Raw genomic sequence first — 26,520 nt, forward strand, 5'->3', positions numbered from 1 at the left:
TTTACCAAGATGTCCAGAAAACTCTTTGCTGTACATTGTGATTAACTGTAAACTTCAAATGTTCATGACAGCAATTAAGGCTTAATTGAGCCTTCAGTAATCCATGAAAATGTCATTAACATGATGTCCATGTAGGTGTGAAAAGAATCTTTTAGACAAGCCACATCCAGGAAACTGAAAACTAGACATTTTACTATCCATCAGTGTCTATTTGCTGTTTGCATCCTCAAACAAAATATTTTTAGGCAGTCTCTGTAAGTGCCCTTATTCTGAGAGTGATCTTTTGTATTAGATGTGAGTTTGTCCCACCTTGGAAGTCAAAATTGGAAAACAAGTTTTCCTGTATTATTATTTTTAACTGTATTAACTGTCAAAATCAGTACACAGTTACACAATCAGTTTAAAACACTAATCATGTCCATTGATTAGGATACATATGAAATTTAGTTAGAAATTATTTTATCCCAAAGGGAAATTGTATTAAAGAAGAAAGTATTAAAAAAGGAACTTGGCCACTCAGTCTGATAAAAGAAAATTACAAAATTGGAAAGGTTTTACGTTAATAAGCCAATAGCAAAGACAATTTGACTACAAGGTGTGTTTCCAAATAATTTGTATCACAATTCTCTGCAAAGAAAAAACTTGTAGAAACCAGCTTTCTATCTGTGATATACTGTACAACCATGCAGCCTCCTCCACTTTAAGGAGCCTCGATCAATGTTTCTCTACATTTAATTTCAAATGCAGTATCTCTCACTCATTACTGCATTCTGTATGATTCAGTTGGCTGGACAACATTAACCATTCGTATGCAACAACACTGGTATATGTTCATTTATAAAGCTCTACTGGGTAAATTCCCAGAATGCGTCAGCACCCTTCTCTCTGTCAGCTCTGGTAATTACCATCTGCATGCCTCCAAGTGTTTGCTCTTGAGTGTTCCCCAGGCTTTGACATACTGGTCAAACAGCGTTTTCTTACCATGCACCATGGTCATGGATTAATCTTCAAAAAACTCTTAAAACTAAAGACACTCATAGCCATTAATTATTTTAAGAGTATCATAAAGCATGCTGGGAAGGAGGAATGTCTCTTGAGGTGTTTCTTGAGAGGCCACTATGCATGAATAGCGGTCTTTCTGTTTTCTTGTTCATATGTGTATCATGTACATGTTTTATATTGTTTTTATTTTGTATGGCTGCTACTTTGGCTAGGTCTCACTTGTAAAATAGATTTCTAGTCTCAATGGGACTTCCTGGTTAAATAAGGAAGACACACAAGAAAACTGTTTTCTGAACACCCTAATCAAATGTGAAGGTAGGTTATTGGTGGTAGGTAAATAGGTAACTGCCCATTTGTCAGTTTAGCTGCATCAGGGGAATTACCACTAAACAAAGTTAATGTGAAAAACAAGATGATGAACTACAACATAGATCCAAAGAAAAGCTGCTTGAGTAGGTTTAATATCGTATATAAAGAAAAGCCTCCAACAAAAACTAGTCTTAAGTTGTGTCCTTAAATACTCTGCACTTTGGAAGAATTCAGAAAAAAAAGAGTAGGAAAACACTGGCACATCTTGAGTTCCGATTCACTACTTTATGATGAATTTAGGGAGCCACCAAAAGCGGTATAAAAATGACCAACAAACAAACAAAGACAAATATTGTTAAAATTAGAGATAGACCAATATGGTTTTTTAGGGCCGATACCGATATCAATTATTAGTAGTCAAGGAGGCCGATAACCGATATTTGGAGCGAATATTCATTTGCAGTAAAAGAAAAAATATCAGTAACATGTCTAATAAAGTGAAATAAACTTAAACGAATAAATAGCTCCCTGAAGTTCTCAACTGTTCATAAAGTTTACATTTCTAACAAAAATAAAAAGTGCAGGGAGATCCAAGGCTCAGCAGCATCTCTTATAAAGTTAACTGAAAATTGAAATAAATAAATAAAAGCTTCCTGAAGTTTTATAAAGTAAATAGGAGGAAAAGCGTTCGCCCACCTATTGGAAGGTCAGTGGTTCGACTCCGGCTTCCCTGGGCTACATGCCAAAGTGTCTTTGGGCAAGACACTGAACCCAACGTGATCTACCGATGCATCCATCGGTGTATGAATGTGTGTATGAATGGTTAGAAAAGCAAGTAGTTATGTACAGACTTAAGACATGCTGTATGAGTGTGTGTGAATGGGTGAATGGCATGTAGTGTTAGAAGTGCTTAGTTAGAAGCGCTATACAAGTACAGTCCATTTACAACAAACTTAAATTGATACTGAATGATAATTTTAGGGTCAAATCTACAGTCAGAGGGAAGGATCAGGTAGATGTGGGCTTATTTCAGATTTTAAAAATAAAAATAAAAGATGATGGGGCTGCGTTGTTACTATTTCACTATAAATCTGGTATGTGGTGTAACAACTCTCATGTAGGTGTGTCGGATACCGTCAGATCCTGACAATGTCATGAGTCCGTAATTTTCAAAATGCACTCCAAAAGCAAGTTAATGAGATTCAAATAGTTAATTACATCAAAAGGAGGGACATAGACAAAAAAAATCACTTATTGATTTAAAACTAATAAACTAATAAAAATAATAAGTTTTGGTTAGCCTGATATATGAAATTTGTTTTATTTGCAGCACCGGGACATCCAACACAGATGAGCTGTCATTGATGTCCGTAATTGCAATTATTAATGTTGCATATGATGCCAGCATGCAAAAGACGCATGGGCTGTGTGGAGAGCTCGCTCCAGCTGGTTGCTGTGACAGGTCACTGACACTGCATTTCTGCTTAATCTACCACGTTTCAGACTCGCCCGATTTACATTAATACCTATATTTTGATATTTGAGATTTTGATAGATTATTAAGGTTGGCTTGCGAGGCTGTGGACTAAAAATAATAGGCTTTAATAAAGAAATTGTCAGAAAGGAGGGATGTTTAAAAAAATAAAAAAAACATACCATAATTCCAACCATAGGAGGAAAAAGTGTCGGAATGACGGGACGTTTGATAGAAAATTAAGTGTTGCCATTTCCACAATGTGAGGCCCATGTCGGAGTGGTGGGATGTCGGAATGGTGGCATGAAACCCATCAGATTTTGGTGCAAAAAAATCAGAGTTGTTCAGCATGCTCTCCAGTGAGACAGCTTCTCTTGTCATAAATTGCAGACTTCATTGAAGCTTGTCACGTGGGCATCAGCCAAAACAGGAAAGGACTCAATAGCGAGATTCAGATTTTAAAAGAAAATTATTTTATTTCTTGAGAACCAGTGGTAAACATAGAATCCGGAGCCAGGGGAATGAGGAGTATCGGGAGGCACAGTAGACTAAGAGGCAGGCGTAACTGGATGGGGAGAGACAAGTTAACTTGATGGTCCAAAAAAATGGAAAGGATCCAAAAAAGAGGAATGAAGACAGCCTTACTGTGAGCCGGTGGGTTTTGACTGGAGGGTGGGGCAGAGTTGGACTGGCTGGAGGGTGTGTTCCAGGTAAGCTGAGAAAGGCGACCACAAAATTCGACAGAGTCTCGGGAGGAACGTGATTGGAATGACAGAAACAAGGAAAGTAACGCAGAACTATTGCTTAATCTCAGTGAGACTAAGACGGCTTGATTATCATGGAAATGGTACAACGATCTGGCAAAGTCTGAATCTTGATGACTGTAGATGAAGAACAGGTGTGACAGCAGGCAGCAATCAGACTCCGCCCTGGTAACCGAGGAAACCTGCTCACCCAGCCTGAAACTCAGAAACACACCTCCGAGCCAAGTCAGATCATGACTACCCCCTCCCCTCCCCCAACGGCTGCCCCCAGGCAAGCTGGATGACTCACCCAGGTGATGCTGGACTGAAGGAACGTCAAGATCCCCCTCCAGCTCGGGGAAAAGAGGTGGTTGGTACCCCAGAGAGCTCTCGAACAGAGGAAGACCAGTAGCCGCGGAAGTAAGTGAATTATGGGTATACTCGATCCAAGGTAACTGCTGACTCCAAGTGGAAGGGTCCTGAGCGGTGACACATCTGACGGCAGCTTCCAGCTCCTGGTTTAGGTGTTCCGTTTGTCTGTTAGTTTGAGGGTGGAAACCTGAACTCAGAGAGACCTTGGCACTGAGGCTGGAACAAAATGCCTTCCAAACCTGGGAAATAAATTGAGGGCCTCGATCGGAAACAATTTCAGTGGGGATGCCATGGAGTCTGAAAACGTAGATAACTAACAAATCCACAGTCCGCAGTCTCCAATGCGGAGGGAAGCTTCTTAAGTGGAATGAAATGGGCTGCTTTTGACAAACGGTCGATTATGGTTAAGATGGTTGTGTGACCCTTAGATGATGGTAAACCAGTTACAAAGTCTAGGGCAATGTGTGACCAAGGTCTCTCGGGAATGGAGGTTGGAGGAAGCCAGCAGGGGGTCGGCCCCTTTTATTGCGTGCACACACAGAACAGGCAGAAACGTACTCTTTAATATCAGAGTTCATGGAAGGCCACCAGAAATACCTCTTTAGGAGGGAGATGGTCCGTTGGCTGCCGGGATGGCAGGTCAACTTGGCCGTATGAGCCCAGTGGATAACAGAGGAGGGAACATAGCGTTGGTTAGGTGGGCCGGTGCCTGGATCAGGATCCGTGCCTAGACCTTGCTGGATCTAGTCTTCCACGGCCCAAGTAACTCCTAAAACACATGAAGGAGGCAGGATGTTATCAAGGACATCTGGAGAGCCTTGAGAAAACTGTCGAGAGAGGGCATCTGGCTTTACATTACGGGTGCCGGGACGGTAGGTGATAGAAAAGTTGAAGTACCCAAAAAACAAAGCCCAGCGTTCTTGTTTAGAATTCAATCTTTTGGAATCTAGGAGATAAATTAGGTTTTTATGGTCTGTCCAAACCACGAAAGAGTGTTTAGCTCCCTCCAGCCAGTGCCTCCACTCCTCCAAAGCCAGTTTAACAGCCAAGAGTTCTCTGTTACTGACGTCATAATTTCTCTCGGCAGGGAACAGCTAGCCAGAAAAATAGACGCACGGATGCATCTTCCCCTCTGATTCAGCTCGCTGGGACAGAACCGCCCCAACACCAGAATCAGATGCATCCACCTCTACCACAAACCTTCGCTCGGGATCAGGTTAAATTAGGATGGGGGCTGAAGTGAAAAACCATTGCAAGTCCTTGCTGGAGGTAGGAACAGGCCACTCCATAACAGCTTGGATTTTTTGGGGGTCCATCTTCACCTGCCCACCCTCGAAAACATATCCAAAAACAAAACAGAAGAAGCATGGAATTCACATTTTTCAACCTTTACATATAGGCGGTTTGTGTTCTTCCAGGGAGCAAGAAAAAATTAGGATATCGTCAAGATAAACGAACACAAATCTGTGAAGAAAATCACTCAATACGTCATTGACCAATGCTTGGAAAACTGCCAGGGCGTTGGTTTAGCCAAAAGGCATCACAAGGTAGTCAAAGTGTCCCAACGGAGTGTTAAAGGCAGTTTTCCACTCGTCTCCCTCACCTATGCGCATCAGATGATAAGCGTTCCTGAGGTCCAGCTTGGTAAAGATTGTGGAACCTTTGATGGGCTCAAAAGCTGAAGAGATGAGCAGCCGTGGGTATTTGTTCCTGATTGGGATTTCATTTAACCCACTGTAATCTATGTAGGGATGACGGGATTTATCTTTTTTACTAACAAAAAAGAATCCTGCTCCCACAGGTGACGAAGAGGGGCGGATGATACCAGCGGCTAAGGAGTCCTGTATTTAGGTCTCCATAGACAATCGTTCCGGGTGAGACAGATTATAGATATGACTAGAAGGTAACAGGGCTATGGCGCAGTTATAGTGTCTGTGTGGCGGTAGAGAGGGAGCTTTATCTTTACTGAACACTGAACTTAAATCGTGATAATCTGAGGGAATAAGCGAAAGCTCGATGAGGTCATCAGGTTGAGAATTAGACTGACCGGCAACAAGAGACGTGGATCGGAGGCAGGTGGATAGACAGAGCACTGAAAAGGACGAGGAGTGTGATTCTCGCGAGAGGAGTGATGGATCAAATATTTATGGGAATTGGAGTCTCTTTCCTTCCTGCATTCTCGAATACAATTATCAATGCGCATGGCTACTGATGCTCGTTCCTCAAATGATGATAGTTCATCGCGGAAAGCCAATTGGTCCTTAATTCGCTCATTCAATGAATTCAACAGAATACCCTTAAGAACACCAGAGTCCCAACCGGGGACTATACAAAAAAAAGCTTTGCCCTTGAGCAGCCCGAGAAAAAATGCTGTTTTAGCCGAATCACAGAAAAACGACTGAGGTGACTGGGTTATCACAAGAGTACACTGGAGTAAAAATCCTTTGCACCCCCCAACGTCACTCACATAGGAATCAGGAGTAGGAAAAGAAATGTTCCAAAACTGAAGACCCGAGGTCGAACTGAGGATTTACTGTCAGCAGGGGAAACTGTGGAGAGAGCAGACAAATGATCATCCATCTTTACCATCATCTCAAAAACTCTCTCCACATGTTGGTTACAATAACCCTGCTGCTCGTTGAGTGACCAGAGTGCTTTTTCGTGTTCCCCTGGCTAGATAGGGCGGAACGGAGTGAATCCGCTGAGTCCATGTTTGACCAGATCGTGATGTCACGGGGCGGGGGTGTCAGCCAAAACAGGAAAGGACGCAATAGCGAGATTCAGGTTTTAAAAGGAAAATTATTTTGTTTCTTGAGAACCAGTGGTAAAAGGAGAATCCAGAGCCAGGGGAATGGAGAATACTGGAAACTCTTAATTAGGTAAATCTTTTTTCCTTTTTTCAGACATTATCATAAAATTGTTTTTAGAATATAACAGATGATTGTCATGTGAGGTAACACAAGTCTGTGTATGAATTTATGGATGAATTTATCATGGATTTATATTTGATTTACTATAGGAGTTTATCCTCTATTCTGTTGAAGTACACATTACTATGTAAAAAGTGGACATGGTCATGTTAAGTATTGCTCAATGTTTTGACCTGACAAAGATCCAAATTGAACTGAAAAGTTTTTGATGTGCGTGTAGCTACCTCCTTCTTTTGCAAGAAAGATTGTGCCATACATTTCTTTTCTTTTTTTTAACCCTTCCGTTTTATATGACTTAACGTTGACTTTTTTATCTTAACTATTAGGTCCTTTAAACTTTTCTCAGTGTTTCTCGGTAACTATTAAACAAATAACCATATATTCATACAGAACAAGCACTTAGAAACATTGAAATGAATCAATTAATTTAAAAATCTGATCAAAATTACAATTTCTAATACAGACTGTGTTGCTCTCCTATTGGTCCATTTTCTCTCGTGTTTTTCTCTCATTGGACGGTCAAGCTGCCAATCACTCCCGTCGTACAATTTGTGTTTCCTCTTTAGTACACTAAAGGCTCAGCTGGTGTGTCTGACAATTTCGCCTAGCACAGAGCCAACTGGGTGAAAATTTAAATATGACGATCAGACACACGTAAAATTTAAACGCCAGAACCGCAATTAAACCATGAAACTCGCCACAGTGGCCTTTTACGTTCTTGCTCTGGGGCTTCTGGTGGTCGGTCTCCGAGAGTTGTTGGCTGGCTTCGAAGAGAACAGATGCAGTATGACCTATATGTTTGAATACCCAGAGTACCGGGTGAGTACCACAGCTAATGAATAAAAATACATTTAACGACATTTAAGGTTGCATGCTATTCGCGGGGTTTCTGGCTGAGGCTCATTGCTACTCACTAAATGCTTACCTCATTACTACACTGAGAACAAGTATATACCTGCCTGAATGGATGACATAGATTATGACACTTAGATATGTTTTAAGCCTGTAGATGAAAACTGTTAACATTGCCTAGACACATGCGGTGAATGGATGTGATGCACCTGCAGCCAGTGTGAGAGCGCACCTTTGCACCAGATTAGCCAAAATTAGCCATATTATGAAACCATGATTTAACCATCAATACTTGAACGATCCCAGCAGGTCATCCACAGATCAGTCTTACAAGATTTGGACGTGTGTTAAATGCACACACAGTAAGCCAGGTAAAGACAGCTCAAGTGTGCTGCTAGCAGTAGTCGCCCTCCTTTGCTCCTTAGGCTTACTGTGATGAGTTCATCTGACCAGAAGTTGGGCACAGCTGGAGTCAGTGAGCTGTATGGACATGAGCCTTAATTCAGACAGGTCAGAGGTGTTTGTATGTTGTAATGTGTGAGAACAAAGAGTCCCTTTCCAACGAAAAGTAAAAATCTGCCTTGGCTAACGAACATGAGTCAGAGCTTGTCAGTGCCATGGCTTGTGTAAAGGGAACATTTCTGGGCCTTACATTTAAAAATTAAGGGTCATATATGTCTGGATGTACAATGTAACAAACCATTATCTTTCACAAGAATCCAAAATTAATTGTAAAGCTTTAGACAAATGCAAGGGAGATGGAAATGAGGCTTGGAGATGTCTGCCACTTGAAAAGTAGCACTTCCGTAGTTGCTTTAGAATGCTTTAGTGAAAATTGTGAAAATTTAGTGAAAATTGTGAAACTTTTCCTTATCCTTGTCTTTGTGGGTGCTCAATACGTTCACAGCGTGTGGCGATGCCTTGTCGCATTGCCAGATTGTACCCAGCGTATGGGCTCTACCTGTATGGCGAGGGTCTGTACGCTCAGGAGATCCGTGCGCTTAAACTCACCGGTGCACCTGTGCTTTTCCTGCCAGGCAACGCAGGAAGTTACAAGCAAGGTAAGTGTACTCAGTAAAATGTAAGCTGATAAAGATTTCTTGTGCCCCTAAGCCTTGGAGCACAATGTTTTTTCAAAAACTGTAAGAGAACACACTTCTTCATTGATTCATATGTCCCTTCATTACCTTGACAAGACATATGGTTTATTTTATTTTTATTCTGTCCGATGTGCACCTTCTTGATGCCAGAAATACATGTGCACCAAGTGAGACTTAAGATATTATTCTGTAGCTGAAATTAGTCTCTGCCACATACACTACTTATTTCTGTTATGCAACAGCATGGCTGTTTTTAAAACCTTTACAAAATTTAAAGTTATTTGGGATTGATATTGAAGAAGAGATGGTTGGTGAACAAAAGTGCTATGGTCTGAGTACTGCAGCACAAGATGAAATGTGCACTGTATTGAAAGGTAGGCCAACATTTTTATTTTTTTTTGTAAAGTTTTATAAAGACTAAATAAAAATAGGTGTATTTTATGTTGAAATTCGAAATTATTCTGAGAAATTAAATGTATTTTTAACAACTGTCATGTTGCAGGGGAAAACAAGTACAAGTTTTTTCTGCATTTTCGCAGAATAAAGACAAGAAAATTATTTTTTAAATACACTTGATTAATTGTTCATCATCAAGTGTGGGCATCATAATCTTAGAGATGCCATTTTTGCTGTTCATCAATCTGGGAAGTGGTATGTGACCATTTCCAAACTATTTGGTGTCCATCATTCTAAGTGCGAAACATTCAAGACAGTTTACCAATCTTCTTAGGTGTGGATGTCCCACCAAGTACACCTCAAGTTCAGACAGTGCAGTGTTCAGGGAAACAAAAAAAATTTAACAGCTTAATTTTGGACTCTACAGGCCTTAGTTAACATGTTAAAGTACATGAGAGTACAATTACAGAATGACTTGTTTGCAGGAAAAGCCTCTTCTTGCTGAACAGAACATGGCAGCATGGCTTAAGTTTGCCAAGTTTCATCTGATTAAAACCACAAGATATCTGGAACAATCAGTGGGGTTACATGAGTGCCATCGGATCAAATTAATGGCTAAATTACAATAAGACTAAGATAAGATAAGTTATTCAGTTCATGTAGACACCTTAATCTGACAAAGAAACGTATCGGATCGGGTTACTCGCGACCCTGAGATAACTTGATCCAAATGTACACTGAACATGCATGTAGTCGGCAGTGGATCGGATTAAGCGTTCTGCGCATGCTCGAGAATTTTTCCTGGGATCGTCACCTGGAAGTCGAAGGAGACGATATTACAGTTGTTGTCGCCGCCATCGGAAAGAAATAAACAACGCAATGGAGAATGTGCCGTTGTGCATCACGTTTGTGCCATAACCATACTCATCACAAAGGAAATGTAGAGTGACGTAGCTTCATCTTGCTCTTCGTTCACCATCTTTCTCGAATGCATGAGTTTTGTTGTTGTTGTTGGTGGTGGTGAAGACGTCAACTGGAAGTGGTTCTGTTAGCGATAGTTAAAATGGGTACAGCGCCACCTATCGTACTGGGGTATGAAATGCTCTGTGCCAGTGATTCAATTCATTCACGGCCATATATCCAAGGATAATTACCATTACTCAGATGAGGAGCATAACCCAGCTACAGCTATAATCTCATCATGTAGACCCACTGATTGTCATTCGGATAAACGATGGGAGATGTTTAGCCATAATGAAAAGTACCACCTTACGTGAAAACCAGAACCAAACAGCATGTTAGCAAAAACACCTCATACCAAGTTTTAAGCACTATGGTGGAAAGTTGATGATTTTGGCTCATTTTGCAGCCACAGGACATGGAGATCTTGCAGTCATTAGGCCACCAATGAGACAGGTTGTGCAAGTGTCAGCTCAGACCAGAGTGTTTCTGATATTCAAAGAAGGGAGATATTTCTTTAGGTAACCAACTGTTTCCCAAGACACAAAAATTTCAGTCTATAAATCAAAATATTAGAGACATGTTTTCATATATGGTATTTGTACAATAGGTGCTAAATGTGTAACCATAAGATGTCCCTCCTCTCTTCATATAGCCCGCTCCCTGGGCTCAGTGGCTTTGAGGAAAGCTGAAAACATGGAAGGAGGTGTGCACCTCAATGTGTTTACTGTGGACTTCAATGAAGAGCTGGTCGCTCTCTATGGTGGCAGTTTGCGCAGACAAACACATTTCCTGCATGAGAGCATAAAGGCCATCCTGCGGCTCTACAAGGTAAGACGTCAGTATATATCCACTCATAAAGCTGCTTTAATGACTTTACATAGAGGACCACTTAAGTAGAATTCATATTACATAAACATCCTGTTCAGTCACATTTTATGTGTACATAGTCCATTTGCTTTAAACATGGCACACTTCTAAAGAAGTTGCCAAAGCAACAGTAGAAGTTAAGATAGTAGACCCTCAAATGTATAACCAGTTTCTTGTCTTGTAGCACCTTAAGACCCCTCCTCAGAGCGTTGTGCTTGTTGGTCACTCCATGGGAGGAGTAGTAGCCCGTGCACTGTTCACGTTGCCCCGCTTTAACACTCATCTGGTCAATCTGATCATCACCCAGGCCTCCCCTCACCAGGCTCCAGTTCTGGCACTGGACCCCTTCTTGCTGGGTAAGCAGAGCTGATGTGCTCCAAGTCCAGTGGGTCATTTCTATGTTGAAATTTAAGAAGTGCTGTTGATGATGGCTGCATTATAAATAAATTGGGTCATTGTTCTTCCCCTCTCTGTCCTTGCTTAACATAGATTTCTACACTGCAGTGAGACAAAAGTGGTTGAACCAGGCAAACAAGCTCAGGAATGTTACTGTTCTGTCTGTTGGGGGTGGTTATCGTGACTACCTGGTCCGCTCTGGCTTGACTTCTCTTCCTTGTTCCCCAGGAGATCCTAATAAACTGTCACTGGTGGTATGATTTCTTTGTAAAATTATACTTTTATTGATCATGTTATTTGTCAATTTGCAAAGAACTGTTGTCAAAATGTCCTGTCTGCTGTGTAATTAATAGCCCTTAAAAGTCCTGTACTCATTGTAGTATTTTTATTTTTTTCCTGGGACTACTTGATGGAAAAGGGTCCTTTTTAAAATGGTGTCTGATTCCATTTACTCTTCTTCAAATGTCTTTTCTCCAGGTAACTGCAGTTCCCAAGACATGGGTGTCCACTGATCATCTCTCTATTGTTTGGTAATGGACCTTTTAAGATTTGGCCACAGTAATTCATGCATGTATGACGATGTTCAAGAAATAGAAAAAAATTGACATCCCATGTGTTTGTTTCAGGTGCAAAGAACTTGTTCTTGCAACTGTAAGGGCATTCTTCGACCTCATTGAACCTGAAACCAGACAGGTTTGAACATCAAACTTAATAATCTTTTTTTTTTTATTCTTTTTTCATTAACATTTTTGTGAAGAAACATGTAGGAATTGTCATAAAATAGAAACGTTATGTGTTCTTAATAGTTCACAGTGGACCAAGAGAGGAAAATGGCTGTCATAAACCATCATTTCATCCGACACTCTGTCAGGATGTTGGGAGAAAGTCAAGACACATCCATCTCGATCTTAGGTTAGAGATAAACACAAACATGGAGAAGCTAAACAGAAAAATTCTACAGGTAGACTTCGTAAATTTTCTATTAACAAGCACTCGCCTGCGCATGTACTTCACTGAGCCACGCCTCTCTTGTCTTTTGTATGTTTTAAAATATTTGAAGTCGTCCGGAAAAAAGACAGTTTTAACTGAGTGACACTGTTAAAGAATCACTCATTTATCATGTCTTTTTATTTTCCAGATTTTCCTGAAGCATGGAGTGAAGTTAACACACTTCGCCTGGCTTATAGCACACCAAAAGTAACAAACTTTGTTCGAATATGATAAATTAACTTCTTATGCACAGCTAAAATTATTTTGCTGAGGCAATTTGTCAAAATTCTTCTTCGGTATATATCATTTTCATTATGCAGATTGCTCTATAGTTAAGTTTTCCCTGTTATCTGAATAATGATGAAAGATTACAAAGAGCAGATAGACAGAAAATGATGTGTTGTATTCAGTGGTGCTCTGCTCTTCATGACAGGAAGGACAAGTAAAATACTTCATGTTTGCCCTGTCAAGTCGCAGGAAAGCCTACAGCCATTTCTACTGCCGAAGCAACAACCTAGTGAGTTCTCAGCCTGCTCTCATTTTCATCCCTTTCAGTGTGAACAGCAACTCTTGCAAAACTCCATTTTTGGTAGAGTTTGTTGTTAGATTTCCAGGTTGACTACGTATAGCTCTGTTTTTCATCAATATTGATTTATCTTGATTAATTAATGAATGAAGATTTGTTGTTGTTGTCCAACAGGAAATGACTAGCTGGGTGCACGGCTGCATGCACAAGAACAGTTCTTCATGGTAACAATAGGATTATAATGTAGAACCTATTTACACCACCTTTTATCCTCTATCAGTTTCTTAAAAGTTAATCTCTCCTTATTTATCTACAGAGTATAAACAATTATATAATTTATGATTGTATCATAGCAACATGTGTTCTGTCTCTCTCAGTGTTCATGCAGTGGATTTGTCCATGGGAACTGAGCTTCTGCCACCATATAAGGTAAATGTATTTAGCAAATAATCCACCCAGTCCAATCTGTTGCTGGTCAGTTTTCATAATTGTATCTCTTTCCCCTCAGGTTCTCACTCTGAGTCTAAGTGACTTGTCTTTTGTTACTCATCTTGTCGTATCGGCCTCCAACATCAATGGCAAACAGGTACTTGAAACTAAAGCCCTTTTCATACATAAGATTAGGGATGCACCAATCCAGCTTTTTTTGATACCGATTCCAATATCAGGGTCTTGCATATCAGTTGATACTCTATACCGATCCCATACCATGGCTGAATTTACAAACTGTATACCTCACTTTGTGGAAGGCTTCGGATTTGACTTAAATATTTGTTAACTAAACTTATCCTAAAATTAAACTAAATAATAGATCTAAATATAAAGAATGAACCAGTGTTTATTTGTTAAAATAAAATAAAATGAAATCAAAGTTAAATTTAAATAAATAAAACAGAACACTGAAACAGAATCAGTAGGGTTTTTTTGGGGTTTTTTTCAGAAAAGTTTTTACATTGAAAATGTACATCCAATGACTCTGTACACTGAGGTTATGAATATGAAGGTAATGAATATGACAATTTAATTTGATTAAAACACAGAACAACAATAAAAAAACAAAGACTGGGTGGGGCTGAGCTGGACAGGACAGGACAGGTTAGGGGCTGGGAAGGGCAGGACCTGCTTGGGCTGGACTGGGCTCAATGGCACATTGTGCAGCTGTGGTCAGAGCACTTGATTTTCCTTGGCTTTCTGAAAAAGAATTTGATTTGAGAGTTTTGCAAAGAGTTGAGCTACCCAAGCCAGCCCTAGTGAGTAATGCACTGCTGGTCATTTTCACAAAAACTTTTTTTATTTTTTATTATGAAGATTAAGGAGTAAGGATAGAATTTGCGCTTTTATTTTATAAACAGGAAGTGAACCTTCCCTCGCTATAGCTAACTTGAAACCGCCGTAACTCTGTTTTAAATTACGCTATAGCGCCGGTAATATCAAGTTTTTAAAGATTTTTCATGTGAGAAAGTAGCCGTTTAGTTCCCCGTTGTGCCACCAGTTTATCCAAATAACACTGGTTCGCACACTTGCTCCGACGTGGTGGGTGAAGTCCAGACCAGCCGTACCTGTAACAGAGTGGCGGGGCAGCCCAGCCCAGGTCTGCTGAGGTACTCTGCGGTCAAAACTTCACCGTCATACCAGTAGAAGAACATGAGCCTATTAATTTACCTGCAGCTTTTTGGAAATTAAACGCAGGCTGGATAGCTTCATTCAAGATAAATGTAGGTCTCACTTTCCGATAACTGATCCATATATTTTGTCAATATCGTGACCGATATCCGATCCAAATATCGGATCGGTGCATCCCTCCATAAGATGCATAACATTGAGGGCTTTATTTGTCTAATAAAGTGATGGCATTCAGTCAGTCACACTGGTTATTTTTCTTTTATTGTTTGTCACGCTTCCGAAAATAGTTACAGAAAGAGCCACAGTTTGCACTCGATTAAAAGTGATTTGCTTGAGATTGGACAGTGCATTAGGTGTCTTGTCAATTAAAGTCCTCATAGAGTCACAATTTTTTGACATGTCATGTCAATCATAACAATTCATAACAGCATTGTCCGTATTATCATAGCGGCAGTGGAAACAGCTGGAAATATCCCTTTTTTACATGTTTAAGCCTGTTTAATATTATACTGCAAGGGCTTAGTTGCACTACAGTATCAGCATAGTTATTATCTACTTGAGAACCATCTGTTTATTTCACTTGGAGACGCCATCTCCACACCGTCACCACTGTTAGTCAGAAGCATAACTGTGCCACAAATAACTAAGTCCTTTAGAGTTAAACTTTTATATATGCCATAAAGAATTGTATCAAACGAACAGACACGGAGAATTGTGTTATATAAGATGGTGGTGTATTAGAGTTGTCTAAATGTTGATAAATGGTCATACATAAAGCAGAAGCTTAAGCTACAGTTCCTTAAGCTCAGATACTGAGTAAAAATGATTAGGTGCTACAGTTATTTACTTTAGGTGAAAATCGTGGCAGAAGAAAGTCTGAAAAGTGCTATCAATCAATTATGTAATATTGTTGTGGAAGTCTTTTGAACATCTTATATTATGTCATAATGTTGTGCATGTCCATTAATGTAGCACTTCACACTTGTTCAGTGATGAAAGTAATATGATTGGGTCACCTAAATCAGATTTGTCTCAAAATGGTACAGAAAAGCACCAGGTGGACGGATTCACACATGACACTGACACATTTGCCACTAGATTGATGGCATGTCGTGTTTGTGTGAAGCACAATTGAGGACTCACTATTTCAGTGTTAGTCTGCACAGGACGTCTTTGCTTTTATCTTTCTCTAAACTATTTTCATCACAGCGTCATGTTTTTGACCGGAGTGCAGAGCATTTATTAGGAATATTTGTTTTTACTCCCTGATGACTAGATCCAATGCATGCATCTTAAAGTTTCCAAAAGATAGACCACTGCTTTACAGCAGCTTGCTCTTCAGCACCGTGCCTGTACTTGCCTCTAAATGTTGTATAATGCTATCATGTTTCAAACCTAATGCTCTACCATCACCAGTAAGCCAGAGGGTCAGAAGATTTGGGCCATTTAACATGGGTGATCAGCAGAGATGGACTTGCATAATGAAAGAGGGCTTTAGTTTTGGATTGTTACTAATGCTGATATATGTCAATGATTGACATTTGCCTGTCTATCTATAGTTCAAAGTGGAGTGTGAGTGGCAGAGACAAGAATCTCTGACTCTGTCAGTCTCAGTGCCACATGTCCTGTCCTTTGGTGAGTTTTGTCTTTGTTGACAACAACAAATAACTCCTTAGTGAAAAACAAGTTTGTCCCCTCAATAACTGTTGTTTCTTTAGGTTTTACTGTCAGTGAGGTTACGGTGAACTCCTCCGGGCTTCTTCACACTATCCAGCTGCAGCATTTTCAGCAGGTAACTGTCGTTGTTTCTCTACAGTCTTTCTGGCATCGGGATTTGTGTTCTTGTGGTTCCAATAAACATACATGTCTCCGTCTTTAGGTCTATCAAGCTTTCAGAATCAATGTTGCCAGCCAGTGTAAAGTACATAAAGGTAAGTCGTTCTTCTCAGATGTAAGTGCATATGCACATGATGGGATTTAATCATGATCTGTCCGTCTGCAGATAGATTGCCCAGTGTTTACAGGCTGAAGGTAGCATGGTTTAGAGAGGACTCTTTAACTACAGTGAGGTGAGTTATCTTTTTCAAAGCTTTTGGCACATCTAAAGGTACTTGTGACTGTCACTTTCCCTGTCATAATTTGTTTTCTAAAGAATAAAGGAAGTCTGTAGCTCGCGATTATTTTTGGTGCTGTAAGAGTAAAAGAAAAATATATAAACATCTGACATAAGAAAACATGAAAAATTCTTAATTTTGACCGAAGGATATTTAAAAGGGTATTGCATTGCATTCAAAATATCAATGAAAAGACAATGTGTCTCTTCACAAAGCAGTAAGTTAATGATGTCCCTACCTCTAGAGGAGTGTTTAATTGTTTTCTATTCCCCAAAGCTTTAATGATACTGCAGAGCTGTGGTGAACCTGAGCATTATGTCGGACATTTGCTTAGTCCATGATTCATGCATGTGTTGCAGTCTTATCTTCACATATGCAAGTCTTCAAAGCTCTTTTTGTTTGTCTGACATGAATGAAGTTGATCCGCCTATGATTTAGCAAATGCAAAATGGGCCTGCACTCCTGTGTGCTTGCATCACGGATGTGTCATTATCACTTTCTCTGTCATGATTTGCACTGATAAACCTCAACTGATATGAGACAAGGGCTTTAGTGTCTGAGGAATTAGAACACTGAGCACAATGGTCACTGCAAGAAAGAAAAGCCTGATTAGTTGGAGATAAATATTTTTTTATTTCTTTTTAATCTGAATGAACTGTCTCAAAATGTTGGAGAACTCTGTGTATGTTGAACTGAAAATATGCAATACTACTGCAATTTCTTTGCAATCTCAAGAACTGGCCAATAGGAATATCCTGAAGAAGTTATTTGAAAGGTTGTTTTCAGCTCTAAAAACTGAATCTGATCAAAGGTCTAGAATAGATAGTCTCAATAGTGTTGTTGTTCTGCTTGTAAAATGTAAGGTTTAGAAAATGGACCAATGCATCATAAAGTTCTGTTGTAAGAGGTTATTTGTAGAATTTATGTTACTCCAAAAGTAATTTTTCTTTGATACCCCTTCATATAACAAATAAAATCATCAATTTATCTTTTCCACAGGGTAGTTTTGGAAAGGAATTTTTGTTGAATGGACAGCTTTAGATATATGAAATTCTATCTAAGGGTGCGCCAACTCGGTTGGGACATAGAAGGGAGTGCCGCTTATCGTTTAGTTTGGGAGCCGCTGATCTACGTTATAAAAGTTATTTTTAGTGACAGTCACATCAACAATGATCAGGTTATAACTTTGGCACAAAGCATCAAATGGCAACAATTAAGTTTTGTTGTGAACATGGTTCCTTTACAAATAATAGTAATAAGGAGTCTACTACATCAATGCTTTGCATCCTCCGACGGATTGTCTGGTGGCCTATGCCGAACACCTTAGCTATTTCCTTTTATTTTTAAACCATTTATTAAATAGCTTTCAATGGACTCGAACAGGATGTTGATGGTTTGTCGTCCTCGTCCCATTTGAGGCTCCACAGCATCCAGCCGTTCCAGGACTGAACAGAGGTTTACTATGGCAACCTCATTAATGTGTAAATCTGTGACAGCAGAGTATGCAGCCAAGCTGTCTGACTTGTTCTACTCGGCCACGGGCATGAGACCCAGATATATTATTAGATTCTACCTGCTCAGCTAATTCTAACAGTGTTTGCAAAATTTGAGGGAGCACCATGATCTGTGACGCGTCCTCTAAAGACCCGGTAATTCAATCAATTTCCCGGCACATTTGCAATGCAGATGTGCACACCGCCCCCTACCAAACAAGATGGGTAGCTCGGTCAGCAGGGAGCTGAAGAAGAGCTGACGTCACTCTGCTGCGCTGCTCAGATTGCTTTTTCGTTTTCGAATCATGGGCAGTACTTTGCGGGCAGACCATGAAAACGAAAAAGCAATAGTGTGCAGTCTTGAAGAAGAAAATGCAAATGGAATGATTGATTACTAATTTTATTTATGAGTCCAATAATGCAGCCACATTCTTAAAATGAAAAAGCATTTCTGCAAATGCATTTTATTTTTCAAATTTTACATTTCAAATTGAATTTTGGTATCTATTTGCCGGGGCACATTTTGAAAATTAAATCTTAAATGTCTATTTCTTTTTCATTTTAATTAAGTGAAAGATTGAGCACCCTTGAAGAAGAAAATTAAAATGCAAATAGGATGATTGATTACTAATATAATTTATGAGTCAAATAATGCAGCCACATTCTTAAAATGAAAAAGCATTTCTGCAAATGCATTTTAATTTAAGTTATGGTTACGATTCGCTTCCATATCCCCTTTTGGTTGTTTGCTTAATTAGTAGGTGAGCATTAAGATATATAAGAAACAAAAGATTTTTCTTTTTCAATGACTTGTTTTCTATCTGCTAGTGTACCATCGGTAGCAGAAATCTCAGGAATGCTGCATACAAGTCATCCAGACGACATCTCTGGTGTTCTCTTACAGCTTCACACTGCTCCCAACTGCCAGTATAAGGTACAACTCCCCTACAACTTTAATGCTCAGATATCTTTATGATAATTAAGTTGTGAAATTTTTACTATTAGTAAAGATATGTAAAACATACTGTTTACTCTCTGGTCCAGATATCAATAAGAACTTCAATACCCAAGGTGCTGGGACAGGTATGACAACTTTCTTGTGTTTTTGGGTAATGCAACAAATGCCTTTCAGTACCTTTGATAAATTTCAAATCATTGAAGCTTAAGTCGCTTCTTAAATCCCCTTCGAATGACAGTGAAAACTGTTGTGTAAATAAATTTATTGTTGTATATTAATACTGTTTCACATACAGTAAGAGGCAGTCCTGCTCTGAAGTTGTTTCTTTTATCTGGCAGGTCCTAAGGTTTTGTGGTCCCATGGTGCCGGTGTACACAGCTGTAACTCTCCTCCTTGCCTATGGGCGGCAGCTGTCTTCCATTCTGAAGACGGGGAGAGCTGTAGATATGACCCTGGCAGTGGGCTCAGGGCTGCAGCCTCATAAGATTAACCTGCCTCTTTATTTAGTGCACATCTTACTCAGGTGGGCTTTGGCAGTCTGTTATTGACCGTGTGGGTAAAGTTCAAATGATGATCTTTGGAAACACAATTTTAACACAAGTTGCCACCAGCTTTTAGTCACACTATACAGCTTTGTGACTTTTGATAAGAGTATAAGACATTCTTTATTCTATTCTTTTTTTCTTTTTGCTCCCTTATGTTTCCGTACCTTCTCACAGCTGTAATTGGTTTCAAGAGGTCTGGTCCATTCTTTGCCTGCCACCTATGGATACACTCTCCCAAACCTTCCCTGATGGGGCATCTCATGAAAAGGTGGCATCAGCTGAAGAGTGGCCCCACCTTCTTTCCCCTCTGCTTTACATCTTGGGGGCAGCTGTGGCATACTGGGGCAGCACACTGCTCCATCTCTTTATACGACTCATCTCATTGATATTGGCTCCACTGCATAGGTGAGGTTGGATAGTTGGAGACTAAAGTTGTAAACAAAACAACTCCTGTTCTTCCTGGTCAATCACACTTGGTTTTTACATTTCTCTTATCTGCAGACCATCTGTGTCTCGAGACTGTGGCACCCTAAGACTGAGGACTCAGCTCCTCATCTGTGTCAGTTTGACTGTTCTGGGTGGGACTTCATGTGGAGCATTGTCAATCTTCGCCTCCTCTCTGTTCCACCTGTATAGGGTGAATGTTTTTTTACATTGAATGATTTTGCAGAGTAGCATCAAAACCTAAATGGCATAAATATAATGCAGACTCTTTGGCATTCTCAAAATACATTTAGTTTTTTTTTTTAGCTTTAATGATTGATCAAAATGCTGCAAGCTGTTACTCTCCAACCATCGACTATTTGTGTGTTTCTCTCGCAGGTACTCAGGCTGCAGATGGCCGAAAGATCTTTGAGTCACATGTTGAATCTGGTAAGATTCTTAGCTTAAACATCTTTAATTTATTCACATTAACATCATCTCAGGGTGGTACTGTAGTTAATGGGTGTGAAGACATGATTCAGAAACCTCTCTAAATTACACTTTAAAGAAATTAACTACCTTATCAATCTTTCTAGGTGCCACTGAAACATCAACAATCTGAAAATGGTACAATTAATGCTGAATCCTTCAGCACGTCTAAAGAATGTTGTGGCGCCCCCCTGCTGTCTGAAAGTGCTCTGCAGGAAGTGAGGGATGACCTGCAGCTACACCTCAGCCTTTCAGCCCTCTTCATGCTACCTGTCATGCTCAGCATGCCCTCTCTCATCCACTGGATCCGCAATCTGAGGTACAACTTTGAAATATTGGAGTATATGAGAGGTAGAGAAACACCTGCCAGTGTGTGAGCAAAATAAGGTCACACTTATAAACAGCGCTAATTTCTTTCAAATTTCAATGCTATATGTATAGCTGAGGGAAAACGACAATCTCCATGTAAGTACTTGATTTGTAAAGATTGCTGGAACAAATTAAGTAAATTGCAGTTTCTATTCAGACCACCAGAAGTGTTCCCATTCTCCCGCTACTGCAGCTGTTGCTTAAAGCAGACTTGGTGGGGCTACTCGCTGTGTGCTTATTTGGCAAACAGCTAAAGATTAGGGATATGTGTTGTTGTTTGTATGGTACAACTTTACATTTGGATTCAGGGAAAGTTTTAGATAAATTAATAATATGGTTATTATGGGCATGCCAAGAAATGGCATGACCATATTGCAATTGTGCAAAACGTCCCGCAAAGTACCTCCCCACTAACTTCCCACTAACTAACTACAAAAAAGTAGTTAGTTAGTGGAGCAGGGGGTATTTACCTAAAACCTCCCTCAAAAAAATAACGGGAAAAAAAATGACGAAAAACCCTTTGGGAAGGCACATATTGCGATGGGGCACCATTGCCTATAAGTAGGTAAAAAAAATAAACAAACCCTGCGGAGCAGTGGATGCGTGCCAAAAACAAAATGGCGGAAAAGAAAAAAAAAACGTCTGAAAAAATTAGAAAAAAAACATTTTACATGTAAAATTCGGCTACTTTAGCTAGCATTTTGCTAACAAGCATTATGGGCATTACTTTTATTGTTCAAAAGTGTTACCGTGGCAACGCTAGGTGCCGAAAACCGGAAAAAAGGTTGAAAATTTGCGTGCTTATCGCTCAGCTATACTTTATCGTAGAGACATCGTTCAAACTTTCAAAGACTCAGGCTGATGGGTACTAAGCGCCCGTACAACCTCATTATGCAAATTATTACGCTTTTTGAGATTTTGAACTTTGAATTTTTAAAAACCGTCATTTTGACTTTGGCCGCTTGTTGCTAGGCAACAGGTTGTCGTAGAGACATCATTAATATATTCCACGACTCGCCCCACTGTGGACTACAACATATTCAAATCTCATGAAGCTGTGATTAAATTTTTTTTTTTTTTTTTTTGTCGAGTCATCCCAATGCATTTCTATGAGGATTCTGAACATTTTGTTACCACAAAAACGAAAAAAATTAATCTGTTAACATTTAACGTTTAACAGATTTAAATTAATCTGTTTCAACGTTAATTCTATCATAATTTGAATGCTAATGAATACACATGCTGATTTCGGAAGCCTTTTGCTCGGGCCATAGTTTATCGTACACACATCGTTCAAACATTTAAAGACTCGGGACGATTTGGACCACAACATATTGTAACCTCATAAGCAAAGCACCAAGGGGGCAGAAATGGGCAGTAGGGCATGCCCATATCAAAATTTCCAGAATTTTTCTAGTTTAATTTTATTCCTGTGATGTATTTTTATATTGGTTTTAACAAAAGATAACAGCTTTGTGTTGAGTGTCAGTTCCCACTCTGTGGACAAATCTGTATTTTGATCCTTTTTGTATATAGAGGCATATTTTATACATGCAGCTCAATGAATGCTTTGTTAAAGGTTTTAAAAATACAGCTGTTGAATCTCTATTAGCTTGTTGCTGTGTTTGTAATTTTTTTGTTTTTCTGCATCCAGCTCTCTTTTCTCAGTAATGTTATCACCGTGTGGCAAACATTTGTAGTCTATTTAAATTAGTAGTTGGGAAGTAAATTTAAAGTGTTTTTATTTAACCTGTGTTGTGATCTTCTACAGATATTCCACCCAGTTGGATCCTGATCATTGTTGGCCACACACGGTGCCTCTAGTTGCTGTCTACATGCTGCTTACTAACTGCAACACTTTTAAACTCAGTTACAGGTAGGAGATAATCACCTCCAACAAATATTCTACTAGCTTTTATTACAAGTAAGTCAGTTACAAGTAACTTCTCCTTCTACTTTTTTCCTTTTCACAGTAAACTCCTGTCTCTGACCTCTTGCCTCCCTCTCCCTTTGGCCATCACCATGGTAACCTTCTCTTCACTTCACCTCTACAGGGTCACCTACTTCCTGTCAGCAGCACTTATCCCTCTGGCCTTGTGTTGTCTTGTTTGACGGTATTTGGCAGTGTTCAGTCTCCATCTTCACAATAACATGCCTCTCTGTAAGATCCAGCATGCCTCAGTGAAGCTTGCTGAGACTGATTTTTCCCGAGAGGACTTGCTGTATCAAGCTGTCATGGAGTAGAGCCATAGACATACATAGCATGATAAACTACCTGCACAATGTTGGCACTAAAAGCTCCATGGCAATTACTCTAGGTTTTGAAATGTGAGGATGTAATGGCCTTAAAATATTTGGGGCAGATATGTTGGATGTCCTGAAACCATGTTTGCCTTACTCTGTATAACTATAGCTCTGTCTTCAGGGAGCAAGACCTACTGATATTGGAGATTTTCCACAGGGTGTTACTGTTATTTATGTTGTCACTATGTTATAAACTCCAACACTGCCTATTGCCTAGCAATGACTTAAACTTTGAACTGTTACCTGTTGGTCCACCAAAACCAGTGCATACACAAAATCAATGGTGGTGATACACATTCAAATAGTACAAAAATTCTTGATTCACCACAGTGACAGTAGCTTAGGAGGAAGCTTAGGGTGGGTCCAGCCCATGATCTCTGCTATATGGTGGTGTAGCTAAACTGAGATCAGAGTGAAGTCTGAAATTTTCAGTTCAACATGAATTTGTGTCTCACAGCTTTGTTCACTTACTGTAGGCAGAAAACTGACTGTAAAATTCCCCATTATTTAAAAAAAAAAAAAAAAAAAAAAAAAAAAAAAAAAAAAAAAAAAAAAAAAAAAAAGCTCAAAGTAGAGAACTCCAGCTGAGCCCAGTATGGAGTTAACCTGTTCAACACTGCAGATGCACAGTCATGCCATATACTTCCCAGTCTGATACAGTTACATGCTTGAACAAAATATTACTCTCCTTCATTGATTCAATAGTTTTTCTTTGCTGTACTGTTGAAGAGGCCACAAAGGCACAATTGAAAGCCCACAAAAGCATCACGCAATCGTAAAACCAAAGTAAAAAGTTGTGAATGGCATTATCTCAGCCCATGGGCACCCTAGGGCAGTTTTGGGGCCCAGAATGAGAATAACAAAGGTCAGTGTACTCCAGATTATTTCAGAAGCACGTAGTTTTAAGGTTCACAAACTTCTCTAGTGTTGATTTAAGAACTTCCTGGTGTGCCATAGGGCTTAACTGTGCCTTATTCAAAGATGGCTCTTTATGTAATTTATCAGTGCAACAAATGTTTAATTTAACTGACTTATGCACAAGTTTGATTAAATAACAGCAAAATATAAGTGATTTAACTGATGACAAAAGACCAGTAGAGTAAGTGTTGCTGATATAAACATTTAACCTAGAATGTGTGTGCAGCTGAAAACACCCCCACTTGTGTTCCAGATTTTTTTCTCTCAACATTAAAGTCGGTGTCCAAAAAAACCCTCTAATAGTGTCTAACAGGAGTCCGTGTGGTGAAACAAAACTACATGAAATAATGCAACGAGAAGATGATCACTTTTGATCCAGAAATCACCATGTCATAGGCCTATTCCTGCTTGTCAGAATGTGCCATATTGACTGAAACACAAAGGTATTAAAAAGTTAAATGCAGTTGCACCAACCGTGAAAGAGATGAATGTGGTATGAACTGGCTAGATGGACAAAATTAATTTAGGTTTCTTTAGATTTCTCTTTTTTCATAAACTGGTCACATTGTTTACCTTTGTAAGCTGTTCTTTGTGAATTGTTGGTATTTTGGTAGAATGCAGCAGATGTGGTGTGTTGTTGGAGAAGCATTAGGCTCTTTATTTTCTCCACCCCCCCGCTTTTCTTCAGTGGACAATATCTGTTCAAGCTTGCAACAACTTTGAGCTTCAAACCGAAATTTTAAACTTTTGAGGACTTTTCAGTAACTAAAATGGAATTGACTCTTTTGTTGCTGCAGTACTGTGGCTAATGAGAGACTTTTATATTTCATTGTGAATCTAGGTTGTATTTTTACTGTATTTGAATCACCTTTTTGGTTTAAACTTCTAGTCTTCAATATAATATTGACACATCTATTGATATGTGTGTACTATAGCAGCATAGCAAATGTTGAAGTTACAATTACATCTTGTGACTGCTGAATGTATTGTTTTGTTGTTTTTTTGGGGGGGGGTGGCGCACCAAAATCGACAGCGTGTTATTCATCTTGCTACTTTCTGATTTCCCTGTCATGTCTGTGACACTTGGCCCATACCCACTGCTTCATACGGAGGTTGTGAATATTTTAAAACTAAGCACATTATACTTAGACAGACATGATGTATTTACAGACGTGATGTAAATACAACATGGATTAACGACTAGATTAATGACTAGTGTTCTAGTGCCTGTTTTCAGTAATTGTGTGTAATGAAGGAACATCACCCTGTGAAAACAGTGAGGTTCACTGGTGCTTATGATAGTAATGGACAAAAATGTTGCTCTGTGGTCCAGAGCAATAGGGTATTTCAGACTTTGGTCACATATATTGGCTCAGTGTACAAGCACAGCGACATTGCAACTACTGACCTTAGTGTAGATAAGATACTTTGATTATGATGTGTACATCAGTTGCTTTATTCATAGTCCTCTTTACACATTACAGAGCATAGCAATGACTCAAACACACCGTACACCTCCCTACACCACTGCAATTTTTGCACCCAAAAAGTCCTTAGTATACCAACATCCCTCAAAACATGGTGCATTACTTGGGTTTGTCCTCCACACAAAGACTACTTCATTTTACATACAGTGTTCCTGTTCTGTACTGAACTCTGCCAGAGCTGGTGCAACCAGTTCTTGTGATAGCAACTAGAATAGAAATAGAAAGATACTTTCTTCATCCCCCGTGGGGGAAATTCAAATTCAAATTGGAAACTAGTTACCCAATCTATGAAAACGAGCCCCCAAAAATAAGCAAAGAAAGAAAGCCCAAAGTACGCCATTGTAAGCGAGCCTGACAACTGAGCATGTGTTGTGGAGCAGCCACGCGTTTCATGCAACTTCAAAAACTCAAGTACAAATCAGTTGTGTGCATTAATAAAATGTCTTATTATTGACAACTCTAAATCTGACCTCATTCGGGTTGGGGTAACAGAAAATGCTCTTTTAAAAGGTAGCTTCCTGGTTAGAGTGATGTCGTAATTGAGTTGATAGTGGAATATTGCGGTACACGTAAATGTAGCCATTGCTGGATTTTGGTCTTATTGAGGGACTGTTTGACATTATGATCCATGTGGGATTTGGAATATCATCACACTTGTCTTTATTACAAGCTGTTATAAGATGTTGTCAGAATAGGATTTGATATCAGGAACTTTTTGTTTTTTATTGGGGGGAAAAACCGCGGACAAGTACCTTGCTACAACTGTCTCACCTGTTGTCATGATTGTTGTGATTAAAAATGGGTTTGTGAGTTACAGCGTGTGTTCTGGCATACGCATGTGATTACCAAGAACTTTTTTTCTTTTTTTTTTTAAACC

The 26,520-nt window shown here is 39.4% G+C and overlaps 1 protein-coding gene across 1 annotated transcript in view; it reads left to right on the forward strand.

Moving 5' to 3' along the window:
- Nucleotides 1–5,434: 5,434 nt before the first annotated feature.
- pgap1 (post-GPI attachment to proteins inositol deacylase 1) overlaps nt 5,435–26,520 on the forward strand; it is a 113,041-nt gene continuing 91,955 nt past the window's right edge. Inside the window, exons 1-26 of the mRNA XM_072396531.1 lie at nt 5,435–7,649; nt 8,590–8,743; nt 10,794–10,969; nt 11,193–11,364; nt 11,498–11,658; nt 11,882–11,934; nt 12,031–12,097; nt 12,211–12,316; nt 12,543–12,601; nt 12,828–12,911; nt 13,095–13,144; nt 13,298–13,349; nt 13,429–13,506; nt 16,103–16,178; nt 16,262–16,335; nt 16,423–16,474; nt 16,546–16,612; nt 18,979–19,084; nt 19,195–19,233; nt 19,447–19,631; nt 19,828–20,058; nt 20,155–20,290; nt 20,476–20,526; nt 20,673–20,884; nt 22,706–22,810; nt 22,908–23,801. Of these exons, the coding sequence (XP_072252632.1) occupies nt 7,518–7,649; nt 8,590–8,743; nt 10,794–10,969; nt 11,193–11,364; nt 11,498–11,658; nt 11,882–11,934; nt 12,031–12,097; nt 12,211–12,316; nt 12,543–12,601; nt 12,828–12,911; nt 13,095–13,144; nt 13,298–13,349; nt 13,429–13,506; nt 16,103–16,178; nt 16,262–16,335; nt 16,423–16,474; nt 16,546–16,612; nt 18,979–19,084; nt 19,195–19,233; nt 19,447–19,631; nt 19,828–20,058; nt 20,155–20,290; nt 20,476–20,526; nt 20,673–20,884; nt 22,706–22,810; nt 22,908–23,046 (2,817 nt within the window). The 5' untranslated portion in view covers nt 5,435–7,517 and the 3' untranslated portion in view covers nt 23,047–23,801. The remainder of the gene's footprint in view (nt 7,650–8,589; nt 8,744–10,793; nt 10,970–11,192; nt 11,365–11,497; nt 11,659–11,881; nt 11,935–12,030; nt 12,098–12,210; nt 12,317–12,542; nt 12,602–12,827; nt 12,912–13,094; nt 13,145–13,297; nt 13,350–13,428; nt 13,507–16,102; nt 16,179–16,261; nt 16,336–16,422; nt 16,475–16,545; nt 16,613–18,978; nt 19,085–19,194; nt 19,234–19,446; nt 19,632–19,827; nt 20,059–20,154; nt 20,291–20,475; nt 20,527–20,672; nt 20,885–22,705; nt 22,811–22,907; nt 23,802–26,520) is intronic.

The sequence above is a fragment of the Leuresthes tenuis genome, unplaced genomic scaffold (genome assembly GCF_036924035.1).
Source record: "Leuresthes tenuis unplaced genomic scaffold, fLeuTen1.0.hap1 SCAF_12, whole genome shotgun sequence".
Classification (NCBI taxonomy): Eukaryota; Metazoa; Chordata; class Actinopteri; order Atheriniformes; family Atherinopsidae; genus Leuresthes; species Leuresthes tenuis.